Here is a 24,208-nt window from a genome sequence, read left to right on the forward strand (position 1 = left end):
TAATATTTTATTAGGGACTTTACAAGTATAAACAAAAGTAGAGAGAACATTATAAGCATCCTTATGTACCCACTACTGGTTTCAACAATTGTCTACAATGGTTGATCTTATTTCATTTATTATCCTCCTTCCCACTAACATCTGCCTTCCTCCTTCCACTGTTGGATTTTTTTTTTTTCAGACACAGTCCCACTCTGTCGCTCTGTTGCTCTGTCGCCCAGGCTGGAGTGCAGTGGTGCGATCTTGGCTTACTGCAACCTCCGCCTCCTGGGTTCAAGAAATTCTCCTTCCTCAGCCTTCCGAGTAGCTGGGACTACAGGCATGTGCCACCATGCCCAGCTAACTTTTGTATTTTTAGTAAAGACGGGGTTTCACCATGTTGGCCAGGCTGGTCCTGAACCCCTTACCTCAGGTGATCTGCCTGCCTTGGCCTCCCAAAGTGCTGGGATTACAGGCATGAGTCACCGTGCCCGGCACTGTTGGATTGTTTTAAAACAAATAATCCCATTGTTTAATCAGTTACAGTTAAGCATGTATTTTGTATTAGTTTGTTCTCACACTGCTAATAAAGACATGCCTGAGACTGGGTAATTTATAAATGAAAGAGGTTTAATTGACTCACAGTTTCACATGGCTGGGGAGGCCTCACAATCATGGCAGAAGGCAAATGAGGAGCAAACTCATGTCTTACATGGTGGCAGGCAAGAGAGCTCGTGTAGGGGAACTCCCCTTTATAAAACCATCAGATCTCTTGAGACTTATTCACCATCACAAGAACAGCATGGGAAAGACCCACCCTCATGATTCAGTTACCTCCCATTGGGTCCCTCCCATGACACGTTAGAATTATGAGAGCTGGGCCAGGCACGGTGGTTCACGCCTGTAATCCCAGTACTTTGGGAGGCCAAGGATCATGAGGTCAGGAGATCAAGACCATCCTGGCTAACATGGTGAAACCCCATCTCTACTAAAAATACAAAAAATTAGCCAGGCATGGTGGTGTGTGCCTGCAGTCCCAGATACTTGGGAGGCTGAGGCAGGAGAATCAGTTGAACCCGGGAGGCAGAGGTTGCAGTGAGCCAAAATTGTACCACTGCACTCTAGCCTGGGTGACAGAGTGAGACCCCATCTCAAAAAAAAAAAAAAGAAAAAGAAAAGAAAAGAAATATGGGAGCTACAATTCAAGATTTCAAGATGAGAATTGGGTGGGGACAGAGCCAAACCATATCATATCTCTAAAAAATTAGGACTCTTAGGCCGGGCGCGGTGGCTCAAGCCTGTAATCCCAGCACTTTGGGAGGCCGAGACGGGCGGATCACGAGGTCAGGAGATCGAGACCATCCTGGCTAACACGGTGAAACCCCGTCTCTACTAAAAAATACAAAAAAAAAACTAGCCGGGCGAGGTGGCAGGCGCCTGTGGTCCCAGCTACTCGGGAGGCTGAGGCAGGAGAATGGCGGGAACCCGGGAGGCGGAGCTTGCAGTGAGCCAAGATCCGGCCACTGCACTCCAGCCCCGGCGACAGAGCAAGACTCCGTCTCAAAAAAAAAAAAAATTAGGACTCTTTTTGTAAGCGTATAACCACAGTATCCTTATCATACAAAAAAATAAATAATTACTTAATAATAAAAATTGTGTCAGTGTTCAAATATCCCTGGTTGTCTCATTTTTAAAACTTTTGATTTATTTAAATCAGGATCCAAATGAGTTTCACAAGTTGCTTTTAGTTGATATGTCTCTTAAGGCACTTTTCCATTTCCCCCCCCCGAGTTTCCATATTCCTCCTATATCCTCCACCATATACATCCTCCAGACATTTCCTATATCTTCCACTATTATATCTACCTTTTCCAGTAGATTATTTATGTTATGGTTATAAGAGCTGTGTTGAGTCTTTGCTAATTCCATGCTCTGGGTCATCTTTGCATCTACTTACATTGATTATTTTTCCTCTTGTTTATAGGTCATTGTCTTATTCAGCCCAGGCTGCTATAACAGAATATCATAGACTGGTGACTTAAACAACATAAATTTATTTTTCACAGTTCTGGAGGCTGGGAAGTCCAAGATGAAGGTGCTGGCTAAGGCCCTGCTGAGGGTTCTCTTCTTGGTTTGCAGATGGCCACCTTCCTGCTGTATCCTCACATGATAAAGGGACCATTTCTCCCAAGTCTCTTCTTACAAGGGTACTAATCTCATTCATGAAGATGGAGCCCTCCTGACCTAATCACCTCTCAGATGGCCCACCTCCAAATACCTTCACAATGGGGATTTCAACATAAGAATCTGGGGCAGGGGGTATAACATTCAGTCTATAGCAGTATGGTATATTATTTTCTGTATATAGTGTTGGAGTTTGCTAGTATATTTTTCAATATTTTTGCATCCCTCATGTTCATGAGTGATATTGGTTTGTAGTTTTTGTCTGGGGGTGTGTGTGTCATTTTTATCAGGTTGAGGAATCAGTGTCATTCTTCATAAAAGGAATTAAGAGGTTCTTCTGCCTTTAAAATGCTTTGGAATAATTTGTAGAGCACTCTGGGACTATCTGACTTTTAAAGATTTGGTAAAATTCCCTTGTGAAATTATCTGGGCCTGATCCTTTTGTTGTGGTATAGTTCCTTAGTAAATTTCTCTATTGTTTTTCTGTGGAAATAGGTATGTTTAAGTGTTGTAACTTTAATGGTGTCATTTCTGGCAAACATTTCACTAAGATGCTATCCACTTCATGCATTTTTTATTTGCATAGACGTCTGCAAATCAGCCTCTTGTAATGTTTAACATTTCTTCTGTTACAATGGTTATTTGCCTCTTGTAATTTTGTGTTTGTGCTTTCTCCCTTTTTCTTTCTGATCAAGGTAGCTAGTGATTTTTTTAGTTTATTCATTTTTTAAGAATTAGGCTTTTGTTTGGGCATGGTGGCTCATGCCTGTAATCCCAGCACTTTAGGAGGCGGAGGTGGGTGGATCACCTGATGTCGGGAGTTTGAGACCAGCCTGGCCAACATGGTGAAACCCCATCTCTACTAAAATTACAAAAATTAGCCAGGTGTGGTGGTGGGCGCCTGTAATCCCAGCTACTCCAGAGGCTGAGGCAGGAAAATCACTTGAACCTAGGAGGTGGAGGTTGCAGTGAGCCGAGATCACACCATCGCACTCCAGCTTGGGCGACAAAGCAAGACTCTGTCTCAAAAAAACCAAAAAAACAAAAAAGCAAAAAAAAAAAAGATTCTGATTTATTCATTAATCACTCATTTTTCTCTTCTATATTTCATTTATTTCTACCTTTAACTTTATTTTTTCTTCTTTGTGCTTTTCTTGGTTTACTTTGTTTTCCTTTCCAGTTTTTTGAGTTGGGAATTTAATTCATTATTTTCCTTCTTTCATTTTCACTGACAAATATGTTTGATGCAATGAATTTTCCTCTGATCACTGTTTTAACTACATCCCATTGACTCTGATATATATGTAGTGTTTTTGTTGTCATTATAAAACTGCCTTTGCAAAAGCTGTACCACTGAAAGAGATCTGACCTAACCAACTCTAGTTTGCCTTTAACCTCCAAACTGCCTCTGGTCACTTCCGGTTGTGGACCAAGATAACTGGGAGTTTTTCTTTTTTTTTTTTTGGCTTTTTTTTGAGATGGAGTCTCCCTCTGTCACCCAGGCTGAATTGCAATGGCGCGATCTCGGCTCACTGCAACCTCCACCTCCCAGGTTCATGCCATTCTCCTGCCTCACCCTCCCGACTAGCTGGGACTACAGGCGCCAGCCACCACGCTCGGCTAGTTTTTTGTAGTTTTAGTAGAGACGGGGTTTCACCATGTTAGCCAGGATGGTCTTGATCTCCTGACCTCGTGATCTGCCTGCCTCAGCCTCCCAAGGTGCTGGGATTACAGGCGTGAGCCACCGCACCTGGCCTAGGGAGTTTATAGTTTAAATGATAATAACCCCTTCCAAAACTAAGCTCCCCTTTTTTTTTTTTTTTTTTTTTTTTGAGACGGAGTCTTGTTCTGTCTCCCAGGCTAGAGTACAGTGGCGCGATCTCAGCTCACTGCAAGCTCTGCTTCCCAGGTTCATGCCATTCTCCTGCCTCAGCCTCCCCAGTAGCTGGGACTACAGGTGCCTGCCACCATGCATGGCTAATTTTTTTGTATTTTTAGTAGAACCTGGGTTTCACCGTGTTAGCCAGGATGGTCTCGATCTCCTGACCTCGTGATCCACCTGCCTCAGCCTCCCAAAGTGCTGGGATTACAGGTGTGAGCCACCATGCCTGGCCCTAAACCGCCTTTATAAAACTAATGAAAAGGGCTAGGAGCAGTGGCTCATGCCTGTAATCCTAGCACTTTGGGAGGCCGAGGCAGGCAGAAAACTAATGAAAGGCCACCAGGTTAGGACGATAAGAGAGGTCTAAATTCTGCTAAGATGTAGGTGTAGTTGGTGGGGCATGGTGACTCACACCTCTAATCCCAGCACTTTGGGAGGGCGAGGTGAGTGGATCACCTAAGGTCAGGAGTTCAAGACCAGTCTGACCAATATGGGGAAACCCCATCTCGACTAAAAATACAAAAATTAGCTGGGGGTGGTGGTGGGCACCTGTAGTCCCAGCTACTCAGGAGGCTGAAACAGGAGAATTGCTTGAATCTGGGAGGCAGAGGTTGCAGTGAGCCAAGATCGTGCCACTGCACTCCAGCCTGGGTGACAGAGCGAGACTCTGTCTCAACAACAACAACAACAAAATTACACTAGTTGTTCCAGAGGTCAAAAGTTTGCAACTTCCCCAATTATTCCTGTAAATAAAATCACCGTAGTACAACCTAAGGTTAGTCTTTTAAGATGTTTTCAGAGTTTGACATTTCTGATTACCAGATGATTTCACCTAGACCAGCGATTCCTCTGTGGGCCTACGCCCCACCTCCCAGACTTGGACTCAGTACAGGAGTACCTTCTATCCACATGCCTCTGATTGCATCCCCAACCAATTAGCAGCACCCATTCCCTAGCTCCCTGCCCTCCAAACTATCTTTGGGAAAACCCTAGACTCTGAATTTTTGGGGAGGCCAATTTAAGTAGTGACAGGTGTGTGCCACCGTGCCTGGCCACTTTCCTGATTTTTAAAATGCCTTTTATTAAATTTTCATTTAAATCTATTATCCTTTGGGTGCCTTATGATTTATTTATTTATTTCTGAGATAATTTTGTCTTTTTTTGGCTCAAGCCTGTAATCCCAGCACTTTGGGAGGCCGAGACGGGCGGATCACGAGGTCAGGAGATCGAGACCATCCTGGCTAACACGGTGAAACCCCGTCTCTACTAAAAAATACAAAAAACTAGCCGGGCGAGGCGGCGGGCGCCTATAGTCCCAGCTACTCGGGAGGCTGAGGCAGGAGAATGGCGTAAACCCGGGGGGCGGAGCTTGCAGTGAGCTGAGATCCGGCCACTGCACTCCAGCCCGGGCGACAGAGCCAGACTCCGTCTCCAAAAAAAAAAAAAAAAAAAAAAAAAAAATTTGTCTTTTTTCTTGTATTTTTTTCTGGAGTTCAATCAACAATCTTTTTATTCCTCCTTGCTTTTTGTCCATTTCTATTTGCATGTTTGAATTTCTGATTCAAAGTATTTTATATATGCTCAAATGCAGACTTGAGAGTATTATATGCTGTTTGGAATGCTGAGTTAGAATTTTGTTCCTCTTCATAGCTGGTCTCAGGGTGTAAGGAAGATTTTCCTCAGGTAGTATGTGTAAAATATTATCTCCTTTTTTTGTTGTTTTGTTCTGTTTTTCAAAAACTCTGTGTGGATTTGTTGACCTTCTTCTTGTCCATTTTGATGGCACTGAGGTGTTTTATGGGATTCCTAGTTTAGCAGTCCCCTGGTCTGTACACAGGCCATGTTCGTTAGGGTGAGGTTCAAGAAGGTTTCTGAGTCGTTTTATTTTGTGATGCTCTTTTCTTTTCACAGAACTCTAACTTTTGTCTTTTTCTTTCTTTTCCCCATTTAACACTGCTGTGGTTTGAATGTTTGTCTTTTCAAAACTCTTGTTGAAATTTAATCCCCAATGTGGCAGCATTGAGAAGTGGGGCCTTTAATGGGAGGAAGATGAATTAATCCACTCATGAATTAATAGATTAATGGGTCATGATGGGAATGGGTTAGTTATCAAGAGAGTGGGCCTGTTATGAAAGCCAGTTTGGCGTACTCTAGCCTCTTGCCATGTGATGCCTCTGACCGCCTCAGGACTCTGCAGAGAGTCCTCCCGACAGCAAGAAGGCCCTCACCACGTGTGGCTCCTTAACCTTGGATTTCCCAGCCCCCAAAACTGTAAGAAATACATTTCTTTGTATTATAAATTACCCAGTCTGTAGTATTCTGTTATAGGAACAGAAGATGGACCAAGACAAACACCCAGTTGCCATTGGGTAGTCCTATTATCATTTCTGCCTTTTTTTTCCCCCCAGAAAGCATGCATTTTGAAGGCTGCCCTTTGTATTCTGTCTATCCCTTTGTTATTATTATTATTATTATTTGAGACAGAATTTTGCTCTTGTTGCCCAGGCTGGAGTGCAGTGGTGCAATCTCAGCTCACCGCAACCTCCGCCTGCCGGTTTAAGCGATTCTCCTGCCTCAGTCTCCCAAGTAGCACATGGATTACAGGCATGTGCCACCACGCATGGCTAATTTTGTACTTTTAGTAGAGACGGGGTTTCTCCATGTTGGTCAGGCTGGTCTCAAACTCCCAACCTCAGGTGATCCACCCGCCTTGGCCTCCCAAAGTGCTGGGATTACAGGCATGAGCCACCATGCCCGGCTGTACCTATCCCTTTACATTCCATGTGCTTTGAAATTCCTTTGTAATAGTCCCTACTGTGACCTGCTCAGACACTTTTTAAAGACTTTTCTATGTTTGGGTATACTTAATCATCTGACAATAATTCTAGAACAATGTAGGCCCCTTTCATTAGCCGCCCTCTGTATCGTCCCAATTGTTTCTAGGGAACTGGGTCTGCCTTTGTTCTCTACAAACACTCGTTGTAGGGTGAGGACAGGACCATGAGAAAAATCCAGGATTTTCTGACTTTCCTCTTTTTATTTACAGTTTTGAAAAGTGATTCCAGTTCTCTGTTTTATTTTCTGTCTTCAGGTTATAGAAAGCCTGCCTTTTGAGTACATTTATTTCTCCTTTCTCATTATTTTATATCACTTTGGGAGGAAGTATTGGGGGACAGGTAACTGGAGGCCTCTATTATTTTCAGTTACCCCAAAAGCTAACTTAAAAACAAATATGAAATTAGCTGGGTGTGGTGGTGCACCCCTGTAATCTCAGCTACTCGGGAGGCTGAGGCAGGAGAATCAGTCAAATATGGGAGGCAGAGGTTGCAGTGAGCAGAGATTGTGCCACTGCATTCCAGCCTGGGTGACAGAGAGAGACTCCCTCTCAAAAAAAACCCACAAAATACAAATATGGTTAAGTTGTTCTTCTGTTCTTGCTCTTGCTGGGGAGAAGTATAAACTGGCCAAATGGTACTTAACAAAGTACTATTCATTAAGGACATTTAAAAATTATATAATAGTTGTTATTGGTCAGGCGTAGTGGCTCACACCTGTAATCCCAGGACTTTGGGAGACCAAGGCAGGCAGATCACAAGGTCAAGAGATCGAGACCAGCCTGGCCAACTTGATGAAACCCCACCTCTACTAAAAACACAAAAATTAGCTGGGCATGGGGGTGCGCGCCTGTAGTCCCAGCTACTCAGGAGGCTGAGAATCGCTTGAACCCGGGAGGCGGAGGTTGCAGTGAGCCGAGATTGCACCACTGCACCCTTGCCTGGCGACAGAATGAGACTCCGTTTTCAATAAGCTTGCCTGGGAAACAGAGGTTTTAAAAAGCTATTTGTAACTTAAATAATAAAGTAGCCTGATGTTAGCTAAAACTCTCTCTGAGGTTGGATGATTGCATTTGCGAAGTCCTATGATGTCATATGGGAGGCAAATATCTGCAGTTTCTTAGTTCTGCTCTGACATGTGTGTCATCAGGAATAATCTCTTTGGCTCTGGTGTATTTGGCACTGACACTATCCCCCTCTCAAAATCTCTCCCATGTTGTTTACACTGGAACAGCCTCCCCACCCCTTCATTCTGTCATCCCTCTCTCTTGCCTTAACCCACACTTCTTCATGATGTTGATACTGTATTTGATATCCAAAAATGACAGCATAGTTCAGCTTTGGGGTTCAAACTGATGTCTGAGTTTTTGTGGGTTACAGCAGCTTGTTTTAATAAGAAACACGGTTTTTGCTCATCTTGTCTGCAGAGAGGGATGGTATGGAAATTGCGAGTAAGGGGAACCTTATATTTTAATGTGTCATCAAGCATCTGGTTTAGCAGGGGAAAAAGACGCCCTTTACTGCAAATCATGTTTCCATTTTGCAATTCCAGAATGGAATGCTCAGAGCCTCATCCCCAGAGAGGCTGACACACTCTGGCATCCTGATGACACGGGGTCTGGCATAGACCAAGACAACACTGGTGGCTGCCAGTCAAGGGGCCATGCCTGTAAATGGTCATTTCAACAGTGGAGAGGGATTGGATGCATCCCTCAGTCTTCCCTCGCGTGGCATCCTTTGTGATGCAATGCTTAGATCTTCATGACTGCCAGCCACAGTTGGGTGCAGGCCGGTGTGAAGGAAAGGAAAGTGAGAGCCTCTGGGGAAATCTTATCAGTTAGCTTTTGCAACATCACAAACCACCCCAACACTTAGTGGTTTAAGACAAGAGTTTATTTATTTAGCTTTTGATCCTGTGGGTTGGCAACTTGGGATGGACTTAGCTGCCCCTCTGGGTGGTTCTCTTGGTCTCAGCTGAGATCCCTCATGTGTCGGTGTTCAGCTGTGGGCTGGCGAGCTACCAGCTACCACTCACCAGCCATGAAAACAAGGGAATATGCTGACTCTGTAGTCTCTGAACAAGGCAAATTTAGATTGGCTCTTGGGTAAAGGTCTGTCCAACTAGATTAGCCCCGTTGGTCCTTGGGCCTCACCACTGACCATTACCCAGTCCTTGCTTAGTGGTGTCATCACTGTTCAGAGCCCTGGGATATCTCACAGAATTGTGGGTATGATCTGGATAGTGGAGCAATGGAAATAACTTTCTAGTGATCTGGTAAACTCTCTCCAGATAGGATGCCTCAGAAGGTAGTGAGTTTCAGTGAGTTTCCCATCACTGGAAGTATTCAGCAGACTCAGAGATCCCATGAATATTCTAGGTTCTGGTTTAGAGGTTCATAACTTGGAAAGCCAACCTGCCAAGGTACCTGGCCTCTGTCCCTGAAGAATCAGATTCCAGCTCATGAGCTAGAAACTTTATGACCTGGCTAAACCATCCTAGGACATGATTTCCTGAGACCTCCCCATTAAAGAGCAGTGTAGGCTGGGTGTGGTGGCTCATGCCTGTAATCCCAGCACTTTGGGAGGCCGAGGCAGGCAGATCACGAGGTCAAGAGATTGAGACCATCCTGGTCACCAAGGTGAAGCCCCGTCTCTACTAAAAATACAAAAATTAGCTGGGCGTGGTGGTGTGTGCCTGTAGTCCCAGCTACTCAGGAGGCTAAAGCAGGAGAATTACTTGAACCCGAGAGGTGGAGGTTGCAGTGACCCAAGAGCCCGCCACTGCACTCCAGCCTGGCAACAGAGTAAGACTTTCTTAAAACAAAAAACAAACAAACAAAAAACAAAAGAGCAGTGCAGGGCTGCAGAGCTATCCTCTCTCCCCAGTTTGGCTGCAGCCCTTCCCACCTCCCCAGCCACATTGTGTCCCTCTCCACCTGGCCCTGTGTCACTGTCTACCTGACCCTGTATCCCTGTCTACCTAGCCCTCTGTCTGCTCCCTGACTCAACTGCTTGTGCTACCCCAATGCCTACTCCACTTCTGACCCTGCCAATCTGAGCTGTCCCCTAGGTCCACCCGCCATTCACAATTCTCTGTCACTCAGGCTGGAGTGCAGTGGCACAATCTTGGCTCACTGCAACCACTGCCTCCTGGGTTCAAGCGATTCTCCTACCTCAGTCTCCTGGGTAGCTGGAATTACAGGTGCCTGTCACCATACCTGAATAATTTTAGTATTTTTAGTAGAGATGAGATTTTTGGCCAGGCTAGTCTCAAACTCCTGACCTCAAGTGATCTGCCTGCCTCAGGCTCCCAAAGTGCTGGGATTATAGGCATGAGCCTCCGTGCCTGGCCATAGTCCTTCTCAATTCTAATAGCCTGTGACAGAGCTTGACACTTGGATGGCAGGAAGTCTAGGCTGCAATTAGGTGATAATTTGTTGGTGGTGGTAGTGATAGGAATCTGAAACAACATCTTATTAACATTGGAACCAATGAATGGAGTGAACTCACTTTACTATTCCTTTAATTGAACAAATATTTATTGGGTTCCAGTGCAAAGAGTCCTGAACCAGGAGAAAGAAGACCTAGGTTTGGATCTCAGCTCTGTCAGCCTATCAGTCAGAATTGAGTCAGGAGATGAAAAGCTTCCAGTTGTTTGTTTGTCTGTTTTTGTTTTTGAGATGGAGTCTCATTTTGTCACCCAGGCTGGAGTGCAGTGGCAAGATCTCAGCTCCCTGCAACCTCCACCTCCTGGGTTCAAATGATTCTCCTGCTTCTACCTCCCGAGTAGCTGGAACTACAGGCGCCCGCCACCACGCCTGGCTAATTTTTGTATTTTTAGTAAATATGGGGTTTCACCATGTTGGCCAGGCTGATCTCGAACTCTTGACCTCAGGTGATCAGCCTGCCTTGGCCTCCCAAAGTGCTAGGATTACAAGCGTGAGCCACTGCTCCCAGCCAAACTTCCCAGTTATTTTAATAGAATTTGATATATGAAGAATTGTTATCTATGTAAGTAGAAAGGCAAAAAGCAAACTCTCAGGTATCATGGAAGGTAGCAACTTCAGAAAGCAGCTACCACCCTTAAGCCTGGGGGAGGAAAGGGTAGAAGTTGAAATTATTAAAATTTGGAAGCTTATGGCCAGGCACGGTGGCTCATGCCTGTAATCCCAGCACTTTGGGAGGCCAAGGTGGGCGGATCACGAGGTCAGGAGATCAAGACCATCCCGGTTAACATGGTAAAACCCCATCTCTACTAAAAATACAAAAAAAATTAGCCGGGTGTGGTGGCAGGCACCTGTAGTCCCAGCTACTTGGGAGGCTGAGGCAGGAGAATGGCGTGAACCCAGGAGGTGGAGCTTGCAGTGAGCCGAGATTGCGCCACTGCACTCCAGCCTGGGTGACAGAGTGAGACTCCGTCTCAAAAAAAAAAAAAAAAAAAAAAAAATTGGAAGCTTAGAGGAGGAGCCCCACAGAAGTGAACCTCAGAGCTCCATGGAGGGGGCTCCACGTGGCTGGAGCTGGCGTGTCTGAGGGAGCACCATGTGGCTGGCTCTGCAGGAATCAGTAAAACTGCAAACTTGGTTCTTTCACTGCTGAGGGAGGGAACTGCTACTGCCTGGGTGAAGCAGTGGGCCAGGGTGCTGCTCAGAGAAAAAAGAAACAGACCGGAAGGAGTGTGTTCCCTGTCCTTCTTCCTCCTCTGGCCTCTGGTCCCTCCTGGCAGAGCTTCTTGAAGAGCAGTTGGCAAAGCAGAAATGCAGTTTGCAGAGTCCCCCAACATCTGAATGTGGGGGATTTGGAGGTGACAAGCAATAACTCAATAACCGGCCCAGTCTGTCATGACCAGAAGGATGAATATGTCAGTTCTGTTTCTGATCACTGGGTCATGAGAGCAGGGAATCTCTAAGGTTTTCCCAGTCCTGATGTTCTACAAGATTGGAATTCTCTACATCAAAATTTCTAGGTGGCCTCAAAGGTGGAGGAAGGGAAGAAATAGGAGGCTAAGGGGAGGGTGTGAAAGAAGAGTCATCATTTTACTCAAACCCCACAGAACAGCCAGGTGCTTGGTGCTGTGAAGGTCTCTTGCCAGAGCAGAAGGCAAGCAACCTCTGACAAATCTCTTTCCTGGGCTACGGCTGTTTGTTTGTATTAAAACGGGAACATGATAACAGAGCTATTAGTAGCTCCATGCTCAGCTGTGTAAGGTAGGGAGTTAGAACACTGAATTCAGTCACCGGAGAAAGAAGCTGAGGTCTCCTGATGGCCTTAGGATGAGGGCTGGGCCATCTGTGAATAGCAACGGGCTTAGGTCGTTGGGTTTGTCAATCAGCCATGGGAGCTGTGGGTCCCCCTTGATGAGCAAACACAACTTGGACCACCTCCTCCACTGATGCGGAACCGGACTGCCCGAGGCCTCTGTGGCTGGGGAGCAATGCCATGGCAGAAAACGCGGTTCTGATCTGAGCTTGCTGGTCTGGTCTGGTCTTGTCTGGAGAAGCGATTCAGAGCCTGTAGGGCCCTGGTCGAGATGAGAGGAGGCAAGCCTGTGTGAAGCCAGTTCTGGTTCCAGCCTTGGAACTGGAAGACTGTGGGATGTTGGGTAAATCATTTCCAACCTCTAGGCCTCAGCTTCCTCATCTGTAAAAAGAGGCTTTGGAGAGGGTGGTCTTCAAGCTTCTTCCAGCACTAATAATCTAAATTATTCTATGTAGGAGAAAAATCAGAATTTATTAAACTTATAAAACGATACATTTCTATCACATTGCAAAAAAAGATAATTTTTTCAATAGAGAATAAAAACTCTAATAGAAAACATGATGTGACTGCCTAACATGTCAACAAATCCCAATAGATTATTACTAGGCTGTACTCACAGAGAAGTATGGGGTAAAGACCTTGTGCAAGCTGCAAAACCTCTCTAAGCCTTCATCTTATCATTGATGAAACAAGACCTGTGTGATTTTTCTTTTTTCATTTTTTTTTTTTGAGATGGAGTTTTGCTCTTGCTGTCCAGGCTGGAGTGCAATGGCACGATCTTGGCTCACTGCAACCTCTGCCTAGCGGGTTCAGGCGATTCTCCTGCCTCAGCCTCCGGAGTAGCTGGGATTACAGGCGCCTGCCACCACGCCCAGCTAATTTTTTGTGTTTTTAGTAGGGACGGCGTTTCACTATGTTGGCCAGGCTGGTCTCGAACTCCTGACCTCAGGCGATCCACCCACCTCAGCCTCCTAAAGTGCTGGGATTACAGACATGAGCCACTGTGCCCGGCCAAGACCTGTGTGATCTTGTCTCCGATTCTTCAGCTCCCTGCCCCTCTCCACCCCATGTGCAGTGTATAAAATGGGGCATCAGCCTGGCCTAGACTTCACAGTCCCTAGTAATGTCTTCCACCCGCTCCGCCCATGGTGGCTTCTGCAGTCTTGCTGCTGTGTTGCTTCTCATGTTTCCATTTCCCCTTCTCTTGCAGGCCCGCGCATAGGGCCCAAGTCCCCAGTTATGCTCTTGGTCATCTTGGCCATGGTTCTGGCTACCCATTTCTGCTAGGCTGCCTCAGCCACAGTGATTAGTCACCTGGCCCAAACCTGCACTTTCCACTCTCCTCCCTGATCAAGGAGGGGGATCACATGAGCTGATTCCAAATCAGCTTTAGTTGCCAACAACTAGAAAAACCATGCTCTGTTACAGAACTAAATAAACAAGAGATAAAGACAGGAAGTTACCTTTGAATTCTTTGCAAAAATCTTCCCAAGGTGGTAGCATCACATTGTTCATTGAATGCAGGATCTCCATCCTTCCTCCTGCTCTCTGGTGGACTTTGGCCAAACCACTTATGTGCATTTACGGGCTTTGGCAGTTCATCTGCTATTAAAAAAAAAAAAAAGAGGACAAAACATATCTCATAGCTTTGCCCTAAGCATAAAAGAGGACATGAGCATCTAACAGAGCTTGGCACATTAAAAAAACAAAAACAAAAACTCAACGTTGGCCGGGCACGGTGGCTCATGCTTGTAATCCAGCACTCACTTTAGGAGGCCAAGGTAGGGGGATGGCCTGAGGTCAGAAGGTCGAGACCAGCCTGCCCAATGTGGTGAAACCCCGTCTCTACTAAAAATACAAAAATAAGCTGTGTGTGGTGGCACGCACCCATAGTCCCAGCTACTCAGGAAGCTGAGGCAGGAGAATCACTTGAACCCAGGAAGCAGAGGTTGCAGTGAGCCCAGATCATGCCACTGCACTCCAGCCTGGGCGACAGAGTGAGACTCCGTCTCAAACAAACAAATAAACAAAGAAACAAAAAACTCAGTGTTTATGAAATGCATTAGTAAGAAGTGAATTAGGCTGGGCACCGTGTTTCACGCCTGTAATCCTAGCACTTTGGAAGGTTGAGGCGGGCGGATCAGCTGAAGTCAGGAGTTTGAGACCAGCCTGGCCAACATGGTGAAACCCCATCTCTACTAAAAATACAAAAATTAGCCAGGCATGGTGGCACGCGCCTGTAGTCCCAGCTCCTTGGGAGGCTGAGACAGAAGAATCTCTTGAACCCGGGAGACTGAGGTTGCAGTGAGCTGAGATCACACCACTGTACTCCAGCCTGGGCGACAGAATGAGACTGTCTCAAAAAAAAAAAAAAAAAAAGTCGGTCCCTGCACACCTGAGGCCTTTCTCACCTCTGTGGTCTGAAGCTGTAGTTAAATTGGCTTAAACTGCCCCATTCTGAGCACTGTGGGGTGGTGTCATTGCCTTCCCAAAGACATGTCTAAATGCCTCAGCTTTACATTTCCCCCAGCTTCTTCTGACTCCAAGTTTCTTCTATAAGATGCTTAATTGGTTTGTGTCCCCACGAAATTCATATGTTGAAATCCTAACCCTAGTACCTTAGAATATGATTGCCTTTGGAGATAAGACCTTTCAAGAGGTAATTAAGGTAAAATGAAGCCCTATGGGGGCGCCAGATCCAACATGACTGTTGTCCTTAGAAGAAGAGAGTAGGAGGTGGGGCGCGGTGACTCACACCTGTAATCCCAGCACTTTGGGAGGCCGAGGCGGGCGGATCACGAGGTCAGGAGATCGAGACCATCCTGGCTAACACGGTGCAACCCCGTCTCTGATAAAAATACAAAAAAATTAGCCAGGCGTGGTGGCGGGCACCTGTAGTCCCAGCTACTCTGGAGGCTGAGGCAGGAGAATGGCGTGAATCCGGGAGGCGGAGTTTGCAGTGAACCGAGATCTCACCACTGCACTCCAGCCTGGGCGACAGAGCAAGGCTCCCTCTCAAAAACAAAAAAGCTTAGGACATAGAGGGACACAGAGGGAAGACCATGTGAAGACCTGGGGAGAAGACTGCCCTCCACAAGCCAAAAAAAGGGCACAGAAGACACCAACCTGGCCAACACCTTGATCTGGAACCTGCAGCCTCCAGGATGATGAGACAGTAACTGTTACTGAAGCCGCCGAATCTGTGGTGGAGCTGAGCAGAGCAGGCTCTCTTCTCTGCTCAGAGCATTCACACTCTCACAGAAGCCCCAGTCACCCCAGGCATGTGTGGGCCACAAAGTTGACAGTTTCTGGAGGGTGGTTTCCGGAAAGTGGTTTCTGGAGGGTGCTTTATGGATTTTACGTCACAGCAGCGCCCACAGCTGAAGATAGAAGATTGCACAGATCCGCCCTGCGAAGTCCCCTGTGCCGCCGCCATTTTGGTGAGGCATCCTCTCTCCCTCCCTCCCGCCCAGTCCTCAGGAGTAGCCTCTAGTTCTTTTCCTCCCTTTACCAGGGCTTTCCCTGTGTTTTGCCACCTGTTGAAGACTTGCCGCCATTCCCAATTGGCTCATTCAAGACGTTTTGCTTAATAAGATTCTCCTTCTTAGAAAAATTATTCTGTGGCCAGGCATGGTGGCATATTATGGCTCGAATCCTAGAGGCAGAGGTTTCAGTGAGCCGAGATCACACCACTGCACTTCGTCCAGTCTGAGTGACAGAGTGAAACTATCTCAAAAAAAGAAAAAGAAAAATTCTTCTGTAGTTCTTTGAGGGGGAAGAGGCAAACAGTCTTGTCTCTCATCCCTCCAAACATTTTTTTTTTTTTTTTTTTTTTTTTTGAGACGGAGTCTTGCTCTGTCGCCCAGGCTGGAGCGCAGCGGCGCGATCTTGTCTCACTACAAGCTCCGCCTCTCGGGTTCCCGCCATTCTCCTGCCTCAGCCTCCGGAGTTGCTGGCACTACAGGCGCCCGCCACTTCGCCCGGCTAATTTTTGTATCTTTAGTAAAGACGGGGTTTCACCGGGTTAGCCAGGGTAGTCTCGATCTCCTGACCTCGTGATCCGCCCACCTCGGCCTCCCAAAGTGCTGGGATTACAGGAGTGAGCCACCACGCCCGGCCCAAACATTTTTTTTAACCTAGTAGTGGAATTCTTTTTTTTTTTTTTAACGTAAAACTAGAACTCATTTTTTTTTTCTTTCTTTCTTTCTTCTTAAAAAAAAAAAAAAAGGAATACTTGTGCAGAACGTGCAGGTTTGTTACTTAGGTATATGAATGCCATGGTGGTTTGCTGCACCTATTGACCCGTCCTCCAAGTTCCCTCTCCTCACTCCCAAACCCCAACAGGCCCTGGTGTGTGATGTTCCCCTCTCTGTGTCCCTGTGTTCTCAATGTTAACTGCCACTTATGAGTGAGAACTGCGGTGTTTGGTTTTCTGTTCCTGTGTTAGTTTGCTGAGGATGATGGCTTCCAGCTTCATCATCGCTGCAAAGGACGTGAACTCATTCTTTCTTAGGGCTGCAAATTCTTTTTTCAAGCAATGTCTTATGCAGAAACCCCATATATGAAACATATACACTTGTAAAAATTCGGGTGAAATTCACCTTACATAAAATTAACCATTTAAAAGTGAACAATTCAGTGGCATTTAGTATATCACGATGCTGTGAAACCACCACTTCTATTTAGTTCCAAAACATTTTCATCACCCTAAAATAAAATCCTGTGCCCATTAAGCCGACACTTCCCCTTCCCCCCGCCCCTGACAGCAACCCGTCTGGTTTCTGTCTCTATGAATTTGCCTAACTCTGGCTGTTTCCTATCCATGGAATCGCAAAATCTATGACCTTTTGTGCCCGGCTTCTTTCACTTCGGGTGAGGCTTTTGGAGCTCCTCCTCGTTGTAGCATGTGTCAGGACTGCATTCCTTTTCATGTCTGAAGAATATTCCATTGTATGGATAGACGGCATCTTGTTTATCCATTCATCTGGTGAAACATACACACTTCTGCTCTGTTCCATCCAGAAGCGGGGTACTGAGCTCCGCCTCCTCGACTAGCTTCCTCCACCACCTCCAAGGAGCTCCTAAGGGTCCTCTGAGCTTGGTAAGATGCGTGGTCTCTGGAAGCCTTTGATGAAATAAATGCTAATTTGTTTCCATGGAGTGGTCCTACCTTGTGGCAGGGGTAAGGAGCTTCCATTTGCCTGAAAGTTTCTGCCCTACACAAAAGTAGAAACTGGCTGCATGCATGCACAGGATGGCTGAGTGGCAATGACTGGAGGAACTGCGGGCGGCCGGAGGCTGTGGGGCAGGAGGGTCTTTGGGTCGGTACTCTCTGCCCCACCCGAGGTCCACAGGGCCTCCTCCACCCAGGGTGGGCCGGCAGGTCTGCCTGTCAGCGATCTGGGCAAGCCTGCTGCTTTTTATGACCTCACTTGCCGAAACTCAAGCCACGCCTGGGTAAGTACATTCTGCACACTCCATAAACAGGTGCCAGACTGCCGCGTCATCACATTTTTGCAAAGTTTTTTTTTTTTTTCTTTTTGTATGTGTGTTTCCACATTATTTACGGCGGAATTTGCCCAGGTGCAAACAGGAAGCCCCGGGAGCAGTTGTCTCATTTTTAGAAAGAAAGGTTTGTTCCCGGCCCTACTGCATAAAGGGCAAGAGAGAAATGAGAGGTTCCTGGCGGAAGGCTCCTTGCAAGGGACAGTTCTAAGCTGCCAGGTGCGGCCAATCGGATGGCAGGGGCCGCTTTAGTTTGGATAAACCTTCTCTGAAAGGAGCCCTGCTGATGTAATAACGGGGAAAATCCCTGTGTGAAAGGCCCTGAAACTGACGGGCTGGGAAACGCTGATTTCCCGTGGGCAGGAACGCTTGTCTAATCGCGACGGCTCTGCACGGCTCCTGCCCAGGTATGAAGTGCAGCGGCTTGCACCAGTGCGAGGGCGGAGACGCACTGTTTGCCCGACTGCTTGGGGTGTGTCAGGGGTTCTGCTTAGAACTCGCACAATTCTGAACGGAGGAGGAGAAAATCCAGTTGCTGAAGGGCAGAATTTCCATGCGCCCGCAGCCTCCAAATCCAGACCACCCCCAAAAGTAAGTAGGAGGCAGAGATGTGTGCACCTTCGGTTCTGTCTTGGGAAAGCCCGAGAGGGTGGTGGTTGCAGAGTTCTCTAGAAGAGGATTCCAGGAAGCCAGGCTTCCCTCGGTGGTTTTACAATTTACACCTCACCAGGAGTTTTGCCGGTCTCTTTAGTCTGTTTGTTTAAAAACCTAGTTCAGATGCCTTGATTTTTAATAAGGTTATTGTATTTAATTTGGTTAATGATTGTCACAAATTAATATTACATTCAACCTTATGATTCAACCTGGAAGATACAAGGAAGTTAATAATTGATAAGGCAATGATTCTTCTAACACTCAATATTTTCTAACGAGGGATCATCTTCCAAATGAACGTAAAAAATAAATGGAAGTGATTAATTTTAAATGCATGTAGATTTTTACATTCTCTGAGCATGTGATTGTGTGTGTATGTGTGTGTGTGTCTACAGCAAAAGGCAAGAAAGGATTAAGGAGTCATATCCTTTTGATTAAAGGGTTAGGAGTGAAAGAATTGACTGCTGTCGGGACGTCAATCACAGTTTTCTCAGTTTGGAGGCATTTTAATTGGGCCTGTTTGAACCATTTTCTTTTCCAGTGATGGTTCAGTACACATAGTGCAGGGTGACTACGCAATCAATGTTGCTTAAATAAATAAGCAAGTCAATGGGTGAATTTTAAACTCTCTGAGGAAATACTATGATGAAAACCGTATTTCCATGAAGAAATCTTCAATTAGAAGGATGGAGTTTGAGGTTTATTTCCAACTTTTGGCCTCCCCAAACTGGGTCTTTGGCAAGCTCCTTACGTTCTCCAGCCTGAGTTCCCCCACTGGGTTAAACTGGTCATCTCTACGGCTCCAGCTCTGAAAGTCTATGATTCTTAAAGATTTTCTGTAATTTAGTTTTTCTAACTGGAAAAAGTGAAGGTAACACCTCTAGGCCTGAATATATGATAGCATCATATGGAATTCAGTTGGATGAGGTCAGTAAATGCACTGGGCTTCTCCGTGAATTGTGTGGGAAGCACCCTAATTACGATGAACATTAAATAGGCCGGGTGTGGTGGCTCACACCTGTAATCCCAGCACTTTGGGAGGCCGAGGCGGGTGGATCATGAGGTCAGGAGTTCAAGACCAGCCTGGCCAAGATGGTGAAACCCCGTCTCTACTAAAAATACAAAAATTAGCCAGGCGTGGTGGCGGGCATCTGTAATCCATCTGTAATCCTCTGGAGGCTGAGGCAGGAAAATCGCTTGAACCCAGAAGGCGGAGGTTGCAGTGAGTCGAGATCGCGCCACTGCACTCCAACCTGGGCGACAGAGTGAGACTCCATCTCAAAAAAAGAAAAAGAAAAAGAGAAAGAAAAAAAAAGATCATTAATAAACCATGTCACTAAGTGAGCCCATGAAATGATTCTAGTTGACTTGGCAGTATGCTGCCTTACATGATCTCGTCTGGTCCCAATCACCCATTTTCCTTAGCAAGAAAGCCATTCTGCCTTGATAAAAAGTGTGTGCAGAAGTGAAACTGATTTGATGAAACAAGTGTTTAGAGTAAAAAAAATAAAAACCATATGTTGTTGGAGAGCAGTGGATTTCACGCCTCCTGATGTCTGACACTGAGCTCTGCCGTCACCAACAGTGGGAAACCAGCCACACTCTGAATTTCCAAACTGAACACAATTAGAAACAGAAAATAATCTGACAAGCAGCATTCCTCAGGCTCTTTGGCAAACGGACCCCTTTTGTCACTCCGTTTGTATATATACGTATATGTGTACACTGGCACTAGCTCAGAGTCTCAGTAACAAACCCGTTTTTCAGAAGTGTCTGCCAGCCCCGGGGTGGGGAATGAAAACATCAGCCCGTATTGGGAAAGAAACCTGGGTGGCAGATCGCGAAAGAAAACCCTTCAAAAGTAATTTTCCATGATGTGACTGTAGAGATAAACATTTCCCATCATCTGGCTTTTGAGTTTGGGGAGATGAGCAGACAGAAAAAACCTCAGATCTTTTTTCATTTCACAGATGTTTATACCCTTTTGTTTCTTCCAGTCACCTCTGACAAAATTCTGGGGACGCTGGGTACCCTGAATCACCATGGGCAATGAGAACAGCACCTTGGACAACCAGGTGGGTGTCAGGAAGCTTCTCTCTCGAGATACGTGGTGCTCTTGGCTGACCTTGACTAGGTTCTTCTTACAGCGTCTCATCTTCACCCAGGAAGGAGCAAGCCAAGACAGCTTCTGCGTAGATGCGTGCAAGCATTTATGGATCTATGCAGCCATTTTTCATTTCATTGGAATTCTCTTACAATTAAGGCTAGCTCTAGTTAAAGCCAGAAACGCTAATTCTACTTATTATTTATTATTATTTTTAAAGACGTGGTCTTGCTCTGTCACCCAGGCTGGAATGCAGTAGCATGATCATAGCTCACTGCAGCCTCAAACACCTGGATTCAAGTGATCCTCCTGCCACACAGCCTTCCATAGAGATCCTCCTGCCACAAAGCCTTCCAAGTAGCTTGGACTACAGGCATGTACCACCACACCTGGCTAATTTTTTAATGTTTGGGTTTTGTAGAGATGGGGTCTGGCTATGTTGCCCAGACTGGTTTTGTACTCCTGGACTCAAGCAATTCTCCTTCTTTGGCTTCCCAAAGCGCTGAGATTACAAATATGAGCCACCATTACAGGCATGAGCCACCAGGCCTGGCTTTACTTTTTATTCTGTCTTCTAAAACTGACCTAAGAGAGGTTGGCACATTTTTCCTAGGTTGTGTCCATCAACTTACATGGATTTAGCAGAAGTTAAAATAAAACTTTTCCATGCTGCTCCCCCAAATAAAGCTATGGCCATTAAAAAATGATTTTGAAATCTATCAGTGTTGGGCAGATTAAACGTAAGTGGTCATTCTCATGTTAAACAAGATTTTCACAATTGAAGAATGGACTTTAACTGCTTAATTGTGCATCGGCTGAAATATTACAACCTATTCAAATTTTTCATTATCTATTTTAAGTTTGAAAGTTTTAACTTAATGCCTTGGTGAACAAAATCAGGAAGACACTTTCCCATTTATCTCACACAAACTGGAAAGTTTGGATTAATGACATTGAGTTCCTTGAATGAGAAAATTGGATCTAAAAACTCTCCTACTGTAATTCATTTTCCCTCTGCCTTTTTCTTCCCTACACTTTTTCTTTTTTTTTTTTTTTTTTGGACAGAGTCTCTCTGTGTCACCGAGGCTGGAGTGAAGTGGCACAATCTCCATCTCCCGCCGGGTTCAAACGATTCTCCTGCCTCAGCCTCCTGAGTAGCTGGGATTACAGGGGCCTACCAACATGCCCAGCTGATTTTTGTATTTTTAGTAGAGACGGGGTTTCACCATGTTGGCCAGGCTGGTCTCGAACTCCTGACTTCAGGTGGTCCACCCTCCTCGGCCTCCCAAATTGCTGGGATTACAGGCATGAGCCACTGTGCCTGGCCTCTACAATTTTCTTTTCTCAAGCAAGAAAACAAAGGGTCAAAAGAAAAGTTGTCAAACTCCAGTGTCTTTAGGGGCAGGCCAGAAACAATAATTGTGTTAAAAGACTGGGTCTGAGACAACAGGGAAAGGCAAGTGCTCTGGCAAACAGGGAGTTCTCGTCCTACTGTCTAAAGAGGGTAGCCACCATCAGCTCCAGTGGTTGATTGCCCTGTGGGAAGGTGGGCCCAATGTTCTGAGTTCAAAAGAACTCAGAAACCCATATTTTTCTATGAAATATTACGTTGTTAAATTAAACTTATTATTTTGAGATATTAGTAGATTCATATGCAGTTCAAAGAAACAATACAGAGAGCCCAAGTGTGGCGGCTCACATCTCTAATTCCTGAACTTTGGGAGGCTGAGGCAGGAGGATAGCTTGAGCCCTGGAGTTAGAGATTAGCCTGGGCAACATAGGGAGACTCCGTATCTACCAAGGAAAAAAAAATTAGCTGGGTGTGGTGGTGCACACCTGCAGCCCTCACTACTCAGGATGCTGAGGTGGGAGGATTGCTTAAGCCTGGGGGGTCAAGGCTGCAGTGAGCCATGTTTGCACTGCTACACTCCAGCCTGGGCAACAGAGCAAGACCCTGTCTCAAAAAGAAAGAAAGAATAAAGAGAGGTCCCATGTACCATTACTTAGTTTTCCCCAAGGGTAACATCTTGCCAAACTATAATGCAATATCATAACCTGGATACTGACATTGATACAGGCAAGATAACAGAGCATGCCCATCACCGGGGGATTACTCTTGTTGCCCTTCTATAGCCAGGCCCACCTCTCTCTCCTCTCATCCCTAACCCCTGGCAACTGCTATTCCTATTCCCTGTTGTTCCCTATTTCTGTAATTTTGTCATTTCAAGAACGTTATATAAATGGAGTCACACAGTAAGTGACCTTTAAGGATTGGCTTTTTTTTTTTTTCTCTCTCAGCATAAATCTCTTGAGATTTATCCAAGTACCGTGCGTATCAGCAGTTCATTCCTCTTTATTGCTGAATAGTATTCCAGGAATAGATGTACTGTACATTTTGTTGAACCATTCATCCATTAAAGCTCATTTAGGTTGTTTCCAGTTTTTGTCTTTTACAGACAAAGCTGCCATGAACATGTGTGTACAAGTGTTTTTTGAGAACACACGTTTTCATGTCCCTAAGATAAACACCCAAGTGTGCAGTTGCCAGGTTGTATGAGAGCTGCATGTTTAGTTTGATATGGAGCTGACAAACTTTTCTAGAGTTGCTAAGTCATTTTTCATTCCCACCAGCAACGTATGAGGGATCCGGTCTTTGGACCCTGGCTGTCATTTTGTGGTGTCACTTTTTGGTGTTGCTATTCTGATAGAGGTGTTGTGATATTTCCACATGGTTTTAATTTACATTTTGATTATGGATAAAGTTGTTGAACACCTTTCATGTGCTTATCTACCATCTACATATTCTCTTTGGTGAAAAATCGGTTTATGTCTTTTGCCCATTTTATAGCTAGATTATTATTATTAATATATATGTTTTTTGAGACAGAGTCTCGCACTGTCGGCTGGGCTGGAGTGCAATGACATGATCTCGGCTCACTGCAACCTCTGTCTCCTGGGTTCAAGCAGTTCTCCTGCCTCAGCCTCCCGAGTTGCTGGGATTACAGGTGTGTGCCACCATGCCCGGCTAATTTTTTGTGTTTTTAGTAGAGACGGGGTTTCACTATGTTGGGCAGGCTGGTCTTGGACTCCTGACCTCGTGATCCACCCACCTCAGCCTCCCAAAGTACTGGGATTACAGGCATAAGCCACTGCACCTGGCCTAGTATTTTTATTATTTTTTAAAGAGTTTTCAGAGTTCTTTATATAGTCTAGATCCTAATCCTTTGTCAGCTCATGATTTGCAGATATTTTCTTCCATTCTGTAACGTGTCTTTTTGTCCTCTTGAGAGCATCTTTTACAGACCAAAAGAGTATAATTTTGATAAGGTACAGTTCATCAGTTTTTGCTCTTAGGGGTGCTGCTTTTGGTATCAAATCTAAGAACTCTGCGTACACCAACATTCTGAAGATTTTCTGCTTTTTTGTTTTTGCTAAAAGTTTTGAAGTTTTACGTTTTATAGTTGAGTGCATGATTTATTTTGAGTTAATTTTTGTGTGAGGTACACAATTTAGGTATTGCGCATTTTCTGGGTTTGAACAAAGGAATAGTATCATGCAGGGTAGTTTCACTGCCCTAGAAATCCTCTGGGCTCCACCTACTCATCCTTCCCACACCCCTCAATCCCTGGCAACCACTAATCTTTTTACTGTCTACAGAGTTTTGCCTTTTCCAGAATGTCATATGGTTGGATCCTACAGTATGTAGCCTTTTAACATTGGCTTCTTTCACTCAGTAATGTCCATTTAAGGTTCTTGCATGTTTTTTCACTACTTGGTCATTGCTTTTTAGTACTGAATAATTTTCCA

At 45.4% G+C, this 24,208-nt stretch overlaps 1 protein-coding gene across 31 annotated transcripts in view; it reads left to right on the top strand.

The window, feature by feature from the left end:
• The window catches only part of TACC2 (transforming acidic coiled-coil containing protein 2), a 264,869-nt gene that overhangs the window by 11,663 nt on the left and 228,998 nt on the right, over positions 1-24,208 (top strand). For 20 of the 31 annotated variants that reach the window (XM_077947661.1, XM_077947701.1, XM_077947658.1 and 17 more), the window contains exon 2: positions 20,295-20,372. The exons of 2 other annotated variants lie outside the window; for them this stretch is intronic. In XM_077947661.1, coding sequence (XP_077803787.1) covers positions 20,340-20,372 — 33 coding nt within the window. In that variant the 5' untranslated portion in view covers positions 20,295-20,339. Of the gene's footprint in view, positions 1-17,192; positions 17,240-17,699; positions 18,235-20,294; positions 20,373-24,208 lie in introns of those variants that run through there. 9 more of the 31 variants (XM_077947662.1, XM_077947678.1, XM_077947699.1 and 6 more) reach the window with 5 other exon arrangements.

The sequence above is a fragment of the Macaca mulatta genome, chromosome 9, assembly GCF_049350105.2.
Source record: "Macaca mulatta isolate MMU2019108-1 chromosome 9, T2T-MMU8v2.0, whole genome shotgun sequence".
Classification (NCBI taxonomy): domain Eukaryota; kingdom Metazoa; phylum Chordata; class Mammalia; order Primates; family Cercopithecidae; genus Macaca; species Macaca mulatta.